The 15,689-nt window shown below is 47.2% G+C and overlaps 1 protein-coding gene across 1 annotated transcript in view; it reads right to left on the reverse strand.

Moving 5' to 3' along the window:
• The window catches only part of LOC120954682 (transmembrane protein fend-like), a 64,048-nt gene that overhangs the window by 31,027 nt on the left and 17,332 nt on the right, over positions 1-15,689 (reverse strand). The window contains exon 3 of the mRNA XM_040374829.2: positions 2,257-2,304. Coding sequence (XP_040230763.2) covers positions 2,257-2,304 — 48 coding nt within the window. The remainder of the gene's footprint in view (positions 1-2,256; positions 2,305-15,689) is intronic.

Genomic DNA, 15,689 nt, shown 5'->3' on the forward strand with positions numbered 1-15,689 from the left:
GGACACAAATTAAATAATGAAAGCCCCGTAAATACTGTTTGCGCTAGTAATTGATATCTTTGCCTTCTGCCACCTCGCCAACGGCCAACGGCGGGTCGCTGGAGGGCTGGGCTGGGGTTTGCCCGAGAGGTCACGATGGTTCGGACGCTGGGTGAAGAGATTTCGCATTTCGTTTTATTGTCGAGACGGGGCGAGCAGTTTGCGTTATGCGTTATGCGACTGCCAATCAAACAGTAGCTGGCGCTGGTGTTAATTTACAGCTTAAGTGTTGCCATTTATATCTGCTTGCAAATCAGACTGTGCAATCAAAGCGTGTGTGTGTGTGTGCGTGTCTATGGCAGCGATTTGTGTGCACGGTAGTGATAGAATGTTGAGACAATAATCTTTAAATTACTGCAAGGTGTAGAGCTACATGTTTTTACTAAATATATAGTAAGCTAATGTTTTGGTTACTTATAAGACATAGAAATATCTATCAATGAACTTGGAAGATCTCCTCGGAAGTTCTTCAAAGCTTCCCATTAGTGGTGGGTAAAGTTGACAAAAATCCGGAGCCGACTCCGATCCGACTCCGATTAATTCGGAATCGACTCCGGAAGGTAGGTCCGCTTTGCATCATCCGGATTCGTTCGGAGTCGTCCGGAGTCATCCGGAGTTGTCTGGAGTCGTTCGGAGTCGTCCGGAGTCGTCCGGAGTCGTTCGAAGTCGTTAGTAGTCGGAGTCGTTCGGAGTCGTTAGGAGTCGGATTCGTCTGGAGTCGTCGGAGTCGTCCGGAGTCGTTCGGAGTCGTCCAGAGTCGTTCGGAGTCTGAGTCGTTTGGAGTCATTCGAAGTCGTTTGAACAACAAGTCGAAGTCGTTGGAGTTGTCCGGAGTCGTTTGGAGTTGGAGTCATTCGAAGTCGTTCGAAGTCGTCCGGAGTCGTCGGAGTTATTCGAAGTCGTTCGGAGTCGTTCGGAGTCGTCCGGAGTCGTTCGGAGTCGTTAGGAGTCGGAGTCGTCCAAAGTCGTCGGAGTCGTCCGTAGTCGTTCGGAGTTGGAGTCATTCGAAGTCGTTCGAAGTCGTCCGGAGTCGTTCCAAGTCGTGCGGAGTTGTCTGGAGTCGTTCGGAGTCGTTCGAAGTCGTTCGGAGTCGTCTGGAGGCGGCCGAGGTCGGCCTTCGAAATTAAGGCGTGTATAAGAAGTGCACGCGCAAATTGAACGACAAAAAACACAACAATGAAAGGAAATGTCTGATCACAAGCACAAAGGTTCCTGTTGACTCCGACCAATTCAGATTCCGGTCGACTCCGAATGACTCCGGACGACTCCGAACGATTCCAACGGATTCCGACTCCGAACGAATCGGAACGACTCATAACGACTCCCGACGACTCCGAACGACTCCGAACGACTCCGAACGACTTCGAATGACTCCGACGACTCCGGACGACTCATAACGACTCCCGACGACTCCGAACGACTCCGAACGACTCCGAACGACTTCGAATGACTCCGACGACTCCGGACGACTCCGAACGACTCCGGACGACTCCGACTCCGAACGACTCCGGACGACTCCGACTCCGAAGGACTCCGACTCCGAACGACTCCGACGACTCCGGACGACTCCGACTCCGGGCGGATTTAGTGGTTCCATTTTGCCGGAGTCGGAATCGGACTAACAATAGTTAGAGTCGGATCGGAGTCGTGGGTGCGCTCCAGAGAGCACATCACTACTTCCCATTACTAGTGTGCATCGAAAAATGTACAGCAAAGACAATTTTTCAACTTCCATTTCTAGTTCCTCGTCCATAAAACCATCACAATGCACAAAATTCATTTCAACGAAAGCTGCTTGTATTTTGTTCGATTTAAATATGCAAAGAAACCAACCCAATAACACGCACACACACGCACAACTCCACCGCATGCCCCTCATGTCCCCCTGCTGTACGATAGAATTCTCACTGCGGAATGCTGGAATGCTTTTAACCGATGCGGCGATCGGGGCGCGAATGTTTGCGCAGCTCGTTCGCACCATCACACCTTCGCCGATGGCCGCCAATGTTTGGCCGGGTTTATGGCTGTGTGTCCGTTTGGTTCCTCATCAACGCGTTAGCAATCGTTGATTGCGTTTGCTGAGAGGTGAGCGTTGTTTTCTTTTTAGTCTCTGTTTGTTCGTTGCTGTCGTTTTCTTGGTCGTTTTATTTCTCACTAGTCGCACTAGTTTGAATCTGGCGGGCGGAGCCCGGGCTCGCTAAGGCAGGGGGGACTTACCGTTGAGCAGGCTCGCGTTTGGCTGCACGCCATATCGGGCACAGAATGCTGCAAGCAAACAGAGAGAGAGAAATAGAGAGAAAGAGTCAGTGAGAAGGACGGTACAAAGGTGTAAAATACAAACACGAAACGTGTAATGAAGCGTGGTAGCTGCGTTTCGCGTGAGGCGCGAAATGTTAATACCTATTAATGTGCCAATGAAGAAGATTTGAAAAAGCAACCACAGCAACAGAAAGAACGAACGATCAGCATGACACACCGGAAGCAGGGTTCTGGAGCTGTCGAACCCGCAGTATTGTTCAATTTTCCATCAAAAGCAAAGCAAAAAGGAGCTTTAAACATTCAACAAACTGCCAACTGTTCTGCCACAGCAAGTTCCGCTCCGCCCCTCTCACGCCGGGAAGGCAAAGAAAACTTATCACAACACAGCCAAATTCTACCCCCCCCCCCCCTTCCCACCCCCTCGTCCCTTCCACTGGCCGGAAGTGATCGGCTTTCGGCAACGGTGGGTTTGCACAGGACGCACAGCGCTGCACGGCGTTCGTCGCCTGCCCACCGGTTAATGCAAATAAAATCACTCTTGCCGCCGTGGCCGTGGTGGGCTGCAGGGGGCGATTTCAATTTGCCGAAAAATAGCAAACGTGCGTCCCGGGTGCTGGCGCCGCTGATGATGTTTATCTTGCGGTTTGTCCCCCGGGTCCCCGCCGGCGGGTGGAGCTGGAGAAAACTAATTTACACTTCAGGCAACATGATTTCTGTGTGCTGAAATCGATCTTCCCCACATCGTTGGCACGTTTGGCGCGACGAAGCGCGGGAAACACGCTTGGTGCAGAGAAAGGCACGGTTGGGCTGTGCTGGGTGCGGCACAAAAATTGAACCACCAGTGCTGATTGAACATTGTATGCTTAGGTTGTTCCGTGGGGAAGTTATTTTGCATTGAGATTTTTGTTTTTTGAATTTTCTTCTTCGCCTTCTGTGAAGTTTCGTTGGATGGACAGAGCACTGGGAGTGTTTCGCTATTTGACAGCGAGTTTTAAATATTCCATCAGCACTTTGAGATTCCTTTCGCATCGGCAGTCAGCCAAGCATTGCTGAAGCCTCTTATGGGCTTGACATCATCTGTGACAAGAAATTGTATTAAACTATGAAAGCACTTTCACTAAGTAAGGCTTGCATTTCAAATCACTTTTTGTTCGGTTCAAATTTCTCGTTTGTTTGTTATCAATTGGTGACTTAAAAACGCTTTGGGAGGGGGTTAAAGTCATATCCTCCCTCTATCAATTTGGTCATTAATTGCAGTAGCGACAAACTTTCCCTACGATGCTCCAAGCGCAGTTCGTTTCGTACGTTGCTATTCGTTGGAAGCTGTAAACTTCAGACCGTGCTATGGTAACGGACACATGCCGTACGCTTTAAGGGGTAAGGAGGAAGACTCCGTTCGATGATCAATCTTAATTTGCTAGTGAAAACTTTCACTTCATAACGCTTTTGTGCAATGAATAGTGGATAAGTATCGCTGAAGTCAAGTAAACGCAAAAAAAAGGACAAAAATGATTGGTATTTTCTGTTTTTATTTTCAAATCATTTCAACACTCTCTTTCCAGCCTGATTTCGGTTGAGATTTAAAATCACGTTTATCCCCCCCGTAGACATTAAAAACGTCCCTGCCGGGCGCAAACGGGCGGCATTCGAGTGGCGAGCGGAGAGACGGCACTTTATTTGAATCGATCTCCATCGCATCGTTGAGCGGCGGCGGCGGCGGCTGTGGAAGCTGCGCCGAAATACAACAACGTTTGCAACACTCGCAATCGATAAGCTCCGTCTCGAGGCGGCAGGTGGCAAGCTTCGGCAAACCCCAGCTACCAGCCCCTTCGTACCGCGCCCCCCCCCCCCCCTCCAAAGGTCCTTGGCCTTTCAGGGTTCGTGGCTAACGAGGGCAATTCTCCGGAGAAAGGGAGCGCGCTGATGATGGGCGATGATGATGGCGCTGGCAACATCTTGCGTTTCCAAAAGGGAACGCCGAACAGAAAACCGGTGCTGAAACAGTTTAAGTTCTGAAGTTCGTATATATGTGTGTGTGTGTGTGTGTGTGTGCAATGTAGTAGAGAAGGTGGTGGTGTGACGCGCCTCTGGGCGTACGGGAATGCCTGGCAGAGGAGCTGGTGAAAAATCAGTCGAGAAAACTCGTTTAGCCGGTGGCAAAGTTGACTGACCGGGAGAAAGCATAAAGGGCGGGGAAGGGAGCGCGCCAAGGTAAGACGAGCTGCAAACTCCCGGAGAAGAATTTCGAAACTTTCTGCTCACCTTACCGCACCTGAGCCGGGGTTTTCCACCCGCACGCCCGGTTCGTCGCTTTGTGTGCCATTTGCTCGTTTCGCTCGTCGGTTCATTTCCATTCCACGGAGCAATGGCAATCCGTTCGAGGTGCGCACCAGGTGGGCGAACGGTATGCCTCACACACACACACACACACACACACACACACACACACACACACACACACACACACACACACACACACATACAACTACTCATCCGTGCAGGTGGGTGGAAAACAAATTTCCCGCAAAACCCCAAAACCTGCCACTACTGAAAGCATCCTTCCATCGAGCTGCATGGGTCGGGGTAAGAATACACAGACAAGTCCCATTTTTTAGTAGCCTTTTTTTATTGTTTTTCCTTTCCCCGTGCATCACACACATGAATGATTATCGATCACCAGTTCGAGCTTCGAACCAACAAAACCGGAAAAGCCAAATATCTTGCACAAACAGAACAGAGGATGGTAGTGGTAGTGAAGATGGTTAATGCGGTGCTAAAGATGCACAAAATCACTCGCGAAGCGCCACGCGCGAGCGGATGGAGGCGCCCAGCACGGTGTAAGGTACGGACGGCAAGGCGCATCCATTTGCACGTTGTGTTTGCAAACTCGTTTACGGCAGCACGGTTCGTGATTGTAGTTTAATTTCATACTATTAACATTCAGCGATGCTGGGAAGATTGATGCAAAGACGATCGATTAAGTGAAACACACTCATAAGTGTGGCAGAAACAGGTAATATCACTCTAGAACAATTTGTTTTGTTTATTTCTTAGTAGTTGACTTTCACCTGTGACCCGCAGTCTTTTTTATTATGTATTAGCTATATATTGGCTAATATTTATTATGTATTATCTATAATTTATTTAACATTTAATAGCTAGTACGGAAAATGTAATATAAAACATATAAAACTGGCCAGTAGCTGTGACGCATGAAGTGAGGTACTTTTATATTAAAACCTTCCAGTGATTATCATGGATAAGATCGTCATGGATGCATAGCAAACTTTCCACATGTTCAACTGTTGCACTAAAGGATTAGGTGAATGTGACAAGCAACAAAAACAAACTCATCGTTACACACGCCCCACACTCAAAACCGCTACCTCGGCAGTGCAACCGGTCAACAACGGGAGCGGGCGAAACTTTGCAGGCAATCTACCACAGCCGTACCCGCTGTTTGCCGGTTGCGGATGGCTAAATGCTGCAGCGTTAAAACGTTTAGTGAAATGGAGAAAAGCGAAAACCGAAACACTCCATCCTGCTGAGAGCTGCGGCGCTGGTGCCGTGCCGGAAAAGTGGTGTATGAATTTTCGAAACTTTTTCCTCTCCTCATGTGCATTGGTACACACACACACACACACACAAACTCTTCTGGAAGGGTATGGAAACCACAAATGCGTTTGGAGGGCAAACAGCAGCAACAAAACACAAAACGGACAAAAAGGACAAAAGCACTGACAAAAGCATCGTCCATCTTTCTGCGAGCTGAGGCAGGTTGGAGGTTGCTTTTTCTTTTCTCGCATCCTCCTTTCGGCTCCTCACTAAACGACCACGTAACACGTGCTTGGCGATGGCAATGGCAAAAAAAAAACAAACTGTAACGAACGGGTATGATCCGTGACAAAAAATAAAAAATAAAAACGCAACAAAACGGCTAAAAGAGCAAGTGCAAAAGCACGACCACACTGGTGTAACGAACCGTTCTCCGCTCTCTGTTTTGGGGCGGGAGCTTGCACCCGACCCATTGCAGCACAAATTTACAACCATTGCGGTGGATCGCGGGGCGAGCGAGGTACCAAACCCACGCTCCTTCCGCAACGACTGCGGACAAAAGGAACGCAACAGCAGCAGGAGCAGCAAAAAAAAATGGATCCCCAAAAACGCATAAACGCATGCCGGTACGATACAGAAACGAATGCTGATGAACAAAAACCCCGAGCAAAAACGAGAGAAAAAAAAGCCAAACCGGTGTAAACGGTTTTTAGCTTTTCCACCCGTTTGCTGGCCCGTAAATCCTGGCCGAAGAAAAGTTACCACGCTTATCAGCATGTGGCGCGCGGTGTACGAGCGAATGATCCATGCTACCGCTACCGTGCTAAGGGCGACAGAAGGGGGAGGAAGGTCACTGCGCCCGAGCGCGTGAAAAACGATGAAGATTTTCCCTGCCTTGGCTGTGTGTACGTGTGTGTGGTGTGTTGCCATTTCAATGCATTTCTTTCTTTCTTTTTTGCTCGCTGTATGCAAATCGTGCACAGGAATGTATGAAACGGGATCAATTGGTATATAGCGGGCTAGTAGTAAGGTTTTGTCCCCGCGCTCTTTTGTGTCCATTGTTCCGCGAAAGCGTGTGTGTGTGTGGGTTTTAAAATGTGTAGCATACACCGCCGAAACGCTGGAACAGGCTGGATTATAAATTTATTCATTTATATGTTTGAACCATAAAGCATAATAAATTACTTCACTTTCTTTTTTTTTCTTTTTTTTTTGGCCAGACTGCTGCAGCGAATGCAAAAGGGCTTCTTTTTTTTTTTTTGAAGAAAGAAGTGTTTCACCTTTTCTAGGAGCTTGTGTGGTTACTGTGTGGTTGAAATGCTTTTGTAACCTATATTTTTATCTTCACTTGGGCATTTAAAGTTAATATGAAAACGTAGCACACGGTTCGGATGCATTTCATGCTTTTCAACGAGTTGCATTCGTTGAGATGCAAGAAAATGGACAATATAAGTTAATGTAAACGTACCACTAGTGGGGTCCTTTCCGTTTTAAGTTGGTAGGCTGTGAAATTTCAGCCTGTCAGCTGTTTGTATTGTATAGCAGTTTTCGAGCAGCTATCTAAGTGTGTATAATATACAGGTGGGCTTATCCCACGGTGTATGAATTTAAAAGGCTGATTTTTATCGCTTCTGCTTCTGAATGAAGATTTTAAGAGTGTTTTGTGTATTCGTCAAGCCTCCAGAAAGCTTGTTTGAACAAAAGTTTTCACCCATTCTGTCAAAAAGTGATATACCTTTACCACATACACTTTGATTCTGGATTCCATCACCAGATCTCTTTAATGCACCTTGGGATAAATGTAAACACCACCTTGTTTTTCCATTTTTCGAGCAGCTACTCGAATCTAATTCTAGCGTTGAGGCTAGAACAAGGTGGATTAAAAATATCAGGTGGTGGATTAGGGCCTTTGGGGGGTCGCCATAGTTGAGGGACTTTACGTCATTTTAAAACCGTTAACCATTGGTTTCCGCGCACAAAGCTTAGCAAATAGAACAGATTTCTTAGTTATTATGTGCATTTTTGTGTGTCTATTGATTTTATCGAAAAAATGAGATATATTAACAAAAGATTTGATGATTTGTTTATGCATGAAATTTAAAATCATGTGAGTAAGAGTTCTAATCTCACATAAATTGTCCATGCGACTCGTAGTTAATGAGGAATTAATATGAAAACTGAAAAAAAAATGATTTCTTTGTTTTTATCTTCAAAAATGTCGAAAACACAATGAATTATAGAATAAATTCACGGAATAACACTAAATAACACACTTTAATACATGTTTTAATGTTAAATAAGAACTCGAAAAGTCCAAAATAAACTTTTAAATAATATTTAATCGAAAAAATGGGGCAGATAAATTATATGAACAAATTAAATAAATGTAAACAAAGTTTGAATCCTGGGGACCTTACGTCAAATGACGAATTGTCAAAATGCTCTAGATTCCACCACCTGATATTTTTAAATCCACCTTGGGCTAGAATACTCAAGTGACATTTGCTCGAAATTGTTTTCCCATACCTGCTCGATTAGTAGTTGATACGCTTGAAATTGTGAATTTGTGTGTGATAAAGTGTGTTGCAAGTGCCAAAATTTGGTGTGTTCGTAAATTAGACGTTTCTCTATCGATGGACGTTGCCGTCGAGCTCATTATTCATTCATAGCTATGGTGTTTGATGAAAAACAAAAGCTAATTTTGTGTGACGTTATTTAAAAAAAATTGGTATTATTTGAGTATAAAATGGGTACATGACCAACTATAACGATAGGAAACATCATTTCCGAGCGAATCTAGAATAAAGTGACGAAAAAGCCGCTCCACAGTTGATTTTAAAGGACTTTTTCTGAATTCCCTCAAACTGGTGCAGTTTAAGGGAAGTTTAAGGCACCAGTTTAAGGGAATTTGTTCGAATTCTCGACTATTCGTGCTCGAAAATGTCAATTGGGTAATCTAGGCTGACAAATTGCAGGCTAGTTTTGTGTGTGTGTGGTTTTGTATGGAGTGTTTACATGATTTCAGCCTCCAACTGTCAAACTCCATACAAAAAAACTGACTAGAATCGTGAAGGGCCCCAGTAGTGGTTTTGCACGAAGTACGCGTTCCATACAATATGTTATGTGTGAAACATTCGCTGGTCTTTTACAAAGCGTTTAAAAGTTAAATAGTGCTATGTTCGTATAGTGGTTATAGTCATAACATCAAGAAATATACCAAACAAAGACCTACATTCGCATATGTAGAGTGAAAAATCTACTTCAAATTAAGTACTCCCTTTGGCGGTTCGGGTCCTACCTGGGGTCTGGCAGTCATACTGTGTTGAGATTTACCCATTTTAACACAACCGTACCGCTACCAATTGCACCACTATTGATACATTTACTCTGCTAGCGTTTTGATCCGCAATGTCTCAAAAAGTAGAAAATAAATAGTTTCATATGCGATGACAATAATGCGACGAGCAGCATCTTCATAACCATGGAATGGACCACAATAAAAGAGAATTAAAATGATCTTCGCTCATACACTGTTCACTGAAGGGAATCTCATCTCCCGTTGCATACCTAATGAAGTGCTGGCGAAGCATGCAAAGCACGAAAGCGAAGGTTATGAATCTCCGAATTGAATGTTTGCATCGTTTTGTTTCGTGCGGAACATTTGCCATCATCCCTTCATTGCTAGGGACCGCTACATCACACCCGAAAATGGGATAAAAAAAAAGTACATCCTTTGCCTCAGCAAGTTCGCCCGTTTGCTCGCTGACCGTGCAGCAGCAAAGTGGGGCAAAAGCAAAAGCTGGGCCGCCAAAGCGTTCCGGCCAAGGAAACCTGGGCAAGACGTTGCCGTACTGCTTTCAACGCCACGCTGTCCACGCTTTGATTTGCACCTTGCTCCCTGGCGAGCCTGCTTGCCAGCCGGGTACGAGCTGTTGCACAACAGACCCGCTCCGGCCCCACTTCCCGGGGAGGGAGTTTGTGCGAGAAGTTCCGGTGCCATAAATAAATAAAAACGCCCCCAAAACCGCACACACACACACCCAACACCGAAACAGATGCCTTGGGGCAACAGCACAAGGGGAAAGAATGCCCGGAGTAAGGGTGGGAAAAACAGAAACAAAAAAAGAAAAGCAAACGAACCCCGAAGCGAGAAGAAAAGCGGCTTATATTTTATTCATGTTGATGTGCTGCTGAAAAACAGTTTCATTTCGTGTCCCGGGGTTTGGGCAGTTGGCGTCTGGACAGGTGAGCTCTGGTGGCGGGAATTCGTGCCTTTCGCAGGGCTTGGAAAAGTGTCCGGCTAGTGGCGCGCGGAGCGAGATGGTTTACATCAAAGCGACAGGAAGCGAATAAAGGAAACGGCATCGTTTGCTGGTAATTTTTGGGCAGCAAACTGCACGCCGTACAGCGTAGATAGTAACGATCAAGTGAACGGCTCTCCAACACGCTACCACTCCGCGGGAATGGTTGTGTTAGCAAAGGTGTTGGCAAATTATTCTTAACATGCATGCCAACCACGACCTTTCGAGCCTCTTTGGAGGCAGCGCGTCTTCGGGAGCATACAGCTTCAGCATGATTCTAAGCAGACAGTTCCTTAAAGGTCGCTACTGATGTCCCGTCCCGAAGTCATTTATTCGCTGCTAATGTTTCGATTTGGAATATAATGAAGTCGTTAGCGGCAAACTCCGGTTCTTCCATTCGTCCCCAAAGCTAATCCCACAAGCCTGCAGGCGCTTCCTGCTCCCGGCGCACGTACTGCCCGCGTGTGCAACTTTCTTTCTTTCGCGTTGTGTGCGGCCGTGCCCTAACCAACTTATCATGCACGCCGCAACGCTACTACGCGCCCGTAATCATTTACGCGCAGCCTACGCTAGCGCATGAAAAAAAAGGAAACCCCGTTGGCCAGAACAAAGGCGGAAAGGAGAAATTATACCCAAAGAAGGACAGCAGGCAGCCACGAAACACAGCGTCTGATAAGAAGTTCCGCACCACGGCCCCGGTCTCTTGTGCGATGCGTATTGGAGCGCATCGGATGGAAATGAGCGAGCTCCGCTCCATGCCCGAAAAAGTTTCGCCCTTGTTTGCTTCCCTTTTTATCATCCTTAACGCACAGCTACCCACACACACACACAAACGTACTGCCGTACAAATACTACTTTCGCTTTGTTGGCCAAGTTGTCGGGATTCTTTCTTCGGGGAGGATTTTTTCTTTTCGGCAGTAAAGGCATTATTTTCCGATGGTAAAACGTGCCAAAATTCTTGCTCCAAGGACCAGCACCAGCCAGCAGGACGACGAACCCGCACTTGTGTGTGTGTGTGTGTGTGTGTGTGTGTGTGTGTGTGTGTGTGTGTGTGTGTGTGTGTGTGTGTGTGTGTGTGTGTGTGTGTAGAAGGTAACAGGAACGCTCTTCCTACCTTTCTCGCACTTTCGGCTTCAGCAAACTCGAGCTCTTGCTCCTGCGAGTTGTTTTGCTCTTGCCGTTCTTCTGATTCCTTTCCAGCATCGAATGGCCAAACTTCCCTGTGGGTGCTCTCTGTTTGTGTGTGTGTGTGTGTGTGTGTGTGTATGTGTGTGTGTGTGTGCACGTGTGCTTCCTTCCGAAAGCGTAAAGTCTGGCAGGATTCGGCGAAGAAATCAGCAAACGGATGAATAATCGAAAGTACATCCGTACGTGCACGATTGCGTACCGACCGAGCGGTTGAAAGGGGATCCGACTTTTATCCTTGCCACTGTGTGTGTGTGTGTGTGGCGCACGGTAGAAACAATGGCGAAATGTGGTGAAATTAGCTTTCTTTGACGGGACGGGATGGGGTGGGGCGGCATGTCAATCAAGCCGTGCCGGACCGGACTCAAACGGAATACGCAATCAGCCGGCTTTGCTAGTGGTGCTGGTTGCCGAAAATCAGAAGAAGTCAGACTAGAAACTGGCTGGCTGACGAAACGATGAGCAAAACCGTTTTCCTTGCAATTTTCTTCTTCTTTTCACTCTCTTGTTGGGTGTCTTTGGGTAGCACCGATGGTAGCAAAACGTTTCATGTAAGAAACGTTCGTTAGCAAGGAAGGTATTGTGTAGTTGCGCTCCGCTAACACCGCTTATTACTAGTGAAAAATGGCCACAATAACTAATTTGCACAAATCTGTTGGTTTTGGGAGCCAGAAAGCCAACAATAAAACATAATGTTTATCAAGCCAGAGTAAAAAACAAAAAAAAAATAGAAATCTGAAATATTGTCACTTTGGAGTGAACGAGGCTGACGCAGCTGAAATGGTGTAAATCCGGCAGGAAGACTTCCGGGCGGCTCTTCAAAGATGGAGATGATTAGTGCTAAAGATCCGCTCGTAATCACATTCTCCGATGAAATATTCAACCCACGCACACACACACACACACGGCTTGCGGGATCGGGCGGCATGGGGCTTAATATGCATATAAATTAGATTATGGATTCCGGATCGGAAATACTCCGTAACAGCGCTGGTGCCGTGACCAGGATACGAGTGAAAGTAGCGCTAGGGAGCGATGCCGTGCCGGAAATCCCCCTTGCCAAGGATTCCCTGAAATCGCAAAAGGGGAGGTTATTTTTGGGCAGGAAGCACAACAGGAACACGAGAGCAAAAGCTGGAAGGCGAAAGGAGGCGAATTTTGATTCGGCACATCTATCAAACCGGCCTGGCGACATCGAGCACCAGCCAAAACAGTAAGGGATGATGTTTATCAAATGCGAGCTCGTATGCAAAACTCGTGAGCAGATGTCCAAATGGTATGCCTCTCCCCATGAAACTTTCTTACCCCTAACCCCTCTATCTTTCTCTCTCTCTCACTTTCTCTCTCTTTGTCTCACTCTCCAAAGGGTACATTCGCTTGGAGGCTTTGGAAAAATGCGGTAGCTCCAATCATAAATTTGACCTGCGGCAAGCACACCCTCCACGTTTGACAAACGCTCAAAACCGAGGGGCATCCTTGCAGCCCAGCAGCCAGCAAACCCTCGCCACACTAAATCTCCAACGCACGGTCAGATTCCTGGACCAGGCTACAAGGGACGGCTATTCCAAAAATGCGGCAATGATATCTCCTATCCGATTGTTTGGTGCTGCCCCTTTCACCTTCCACGTGCCATGATTTGCCTTTATCCTGCAATCCTTTTCAGTTTACAAATGCTTAAACACACACACACAGACACGTGCGGAAGCAGAGTGAGGCATACAATCACATACATGTAGAGAGGGGAGTGTTCGTGTGCAGGGGTTTTGCTAATTAATTAGATTAATTATTCACTTCTGTAAACACAACACCCATGAAATCGGTGTAAACTTTGTTCGATTTACGCCACACCGAACCATCGAAGGTAAGTGTCTGAGTTTATGTGTGTGTATGTGTGTGTGTGAAAGAGAGAGATAGAGAGAAAGAGAGAAAGAGAGAGAAAGAGTGATAGGGATGTAGAATGTAGAAGAAGTAGCATTGCACAGTGTTACGCCATCAATAATAGGGTTGTGCAGCAACATCGCCGAGTTCATGTCCTGCTATGCGTCCTGGGTGCGAGCGTAAGGCGTCGCGAAACAGTGGAAGGTGTAATTTAATTATGTTGCCCATTGTGCACGTTTCAAACCTTTCATCCTGTTTCGTTGTGCCAGGAGAACGTTGTACGCAGAGGGGAAGCCATCGTTACTGTATCCCATTATCCAGCCGATCCTTTTGTGGCGCGCAGCATTGAAGCTTCCGGTTATTTATGGCGGTCAGGCATTATTACTGGAGCGCAGGGCACGGTGCGATGGCATCCCAACTACTCCCTTACGATTCTTCCTCATCCCTCCCACCGCTGGCAAACTATGCTGCGGTGTGAGTCAAAATCTCGATAAAGTGAGCGAGCTTATCGCACCTGCCGAGTCGAAGGCCGCCCTGATCGGTTCTTAACCACCACTGCTACCAGTTAGTCATCACCTTTGCATGGAGGATAGCATCTACCTTGCCATACAGATACATTCCATGCGAGAGGGCAGACCACCTGCGACGGTACCCACAGCTTCCCAGCACCGGGTCCGGCGAGCCAGGCCGAATGGAGAATGTGCAACTCGCTCCGAACCTGAACCGGTAAGGAATTTGCCTTGAGCCGGGGGTGGTAGGCAATGCCGAATTCCACTCATATAACGGACTAATTGATACGCAAGGTGGGGCTTGTGAACACATACACACAAGCTAGATATTTCGTTTGAAACGCTTGTGGAGCAATAAATTTAAACAGGCTTCAAGACGCAAGACACCATTTCCCTCTGGAATAACCTTGGAACAGCTTGGGATATGTTGAGACCTGGAAATTCATATGACAAAAGTGACGTTTTTGTAAGAGTGTGTAGGTTAGATGCTGTGCACTAGAAGCGCAACTGGAATTCCCGAGCGGAACCGCTTTACTTCAACTAATGTGTAAACATATTTCAACCATCTCGGTACGCTCCTTTTGCAGCGCAATATTTGCATGAGTGACGCTCGCTACGGCCCCTCCAGGGCAGTAAGTAGAACGCTCACGAAGACGCTATCTAGCATCAGCAAACTTTCTCTGCCGCTTGTGCGCTTAAGAAAAGGCCACCCGGGAGTTCACGGTCAGAATCGTGACACGTTGCAGCGTATTAGCTGCCGAAAAGCAGAACCGAGACCCGCACGCGGGCAATCGATCGATCGGAAGCGTGGCCGGAAGCCGCGAGACCAATTATCACCTCGGATCGGATCGGCGCTGGGGATGAGGGGTTCCAGTTCGTGTGAGTGTGTGCTCCTTTGCATCCCCCGGCGAAGACTTGCCCTTTGGGGTACAAGGTTCAGACGCCTAGCCCTAGACGTACTTTCACTTCGTGGAGCTGTCAAAGAGGCACCTTTTAACCTTCCGAGATGCACAGGGGGTAAGATATTGTTGCAAGCTTAGACGTGAGCACCCTATTTGACATTGTGGACATATCTGTGTGGTCGGGAGAGGATGAAGATGTTGCCCGAAAAGGCGCAGACGACTCTAACATATGTGTGGAGTCGTCCCGAGCAATGCCTCTTTGCATGATATCTTCCGTGCGGACTGTAGGTGTGAAGTCTCCAAAAAATCTCCTCGTGGGAAGTTGTACGTTATTCGTTATTTCCAAGTTCAATTGTGCTCTTTTCCAAAAACAAAGGAAAACAAACAGGAAAACATACTGTACCAATTTGTCTGTGCGCAGTGTCTCAACCAGCACCCTCGCTGCCCTTTCAATTGCGCTGCTCTTCGATATCTGACTCCTCCACACACAGCTGATGTTTGCTGGTGTTGCATGGGGCAACATCTAAACGGAATCTAGCAGCCCACCCTACACCCTGGGCGCTCTTCAAATCTGTCACACCCGCCCCAAGATGATAGAAGCGCTTCGCCAGCCAGTAACTTAAGCCCTGTGACGGGCTGTCTCGCTGGGAAAGAAAAATGGCGTCGGCAGTTTGACAGCTCTAAGCGAGGAAATAAAAATAAAATTAAAGAAAAAAAAAACAAAGCCGACAAGATATACGAAGCGACCGGAAAATGTATTATTCCACGATTGCGTTGCGCTGGCGTTGCTCTCTTCCCAGTGCCACCACGGCTCCGAATCGGCCTTCGTTCCATCTGCCGCGTCGCACTGATTGTTACTTCACAGCTCGGCGGCCAGTAAGCGGAGACTAATAATGAAACCAAAAACTGAAGCGCCGAAGTTGGAAATGTCTAGTGTTCGGCTCGAATGAGACGTATCTCTGTGTGTTTCTTTTTTTTCTCGCACTCTCTCTCTTCTCCTACTACTGCTGCCAGCCTGATGCCCTACACTGAATTCGTTGCGCTGGCAGCGTGTAGCGATT

This window comes from Anopheles coluzzii, chromosome X (assembly GCF_943734685.1).
Source record: "Anopheles coluzzii chromosome X, AcolN3, whole genome shotgun sequence".
In the NCBI taxonomy this organism is placed as follows: Eukaryota; Metazoa; Arthropoda; class Insecta; order Diptera; family Culicidae; genus Anopheles; species Anopheles coluzzii.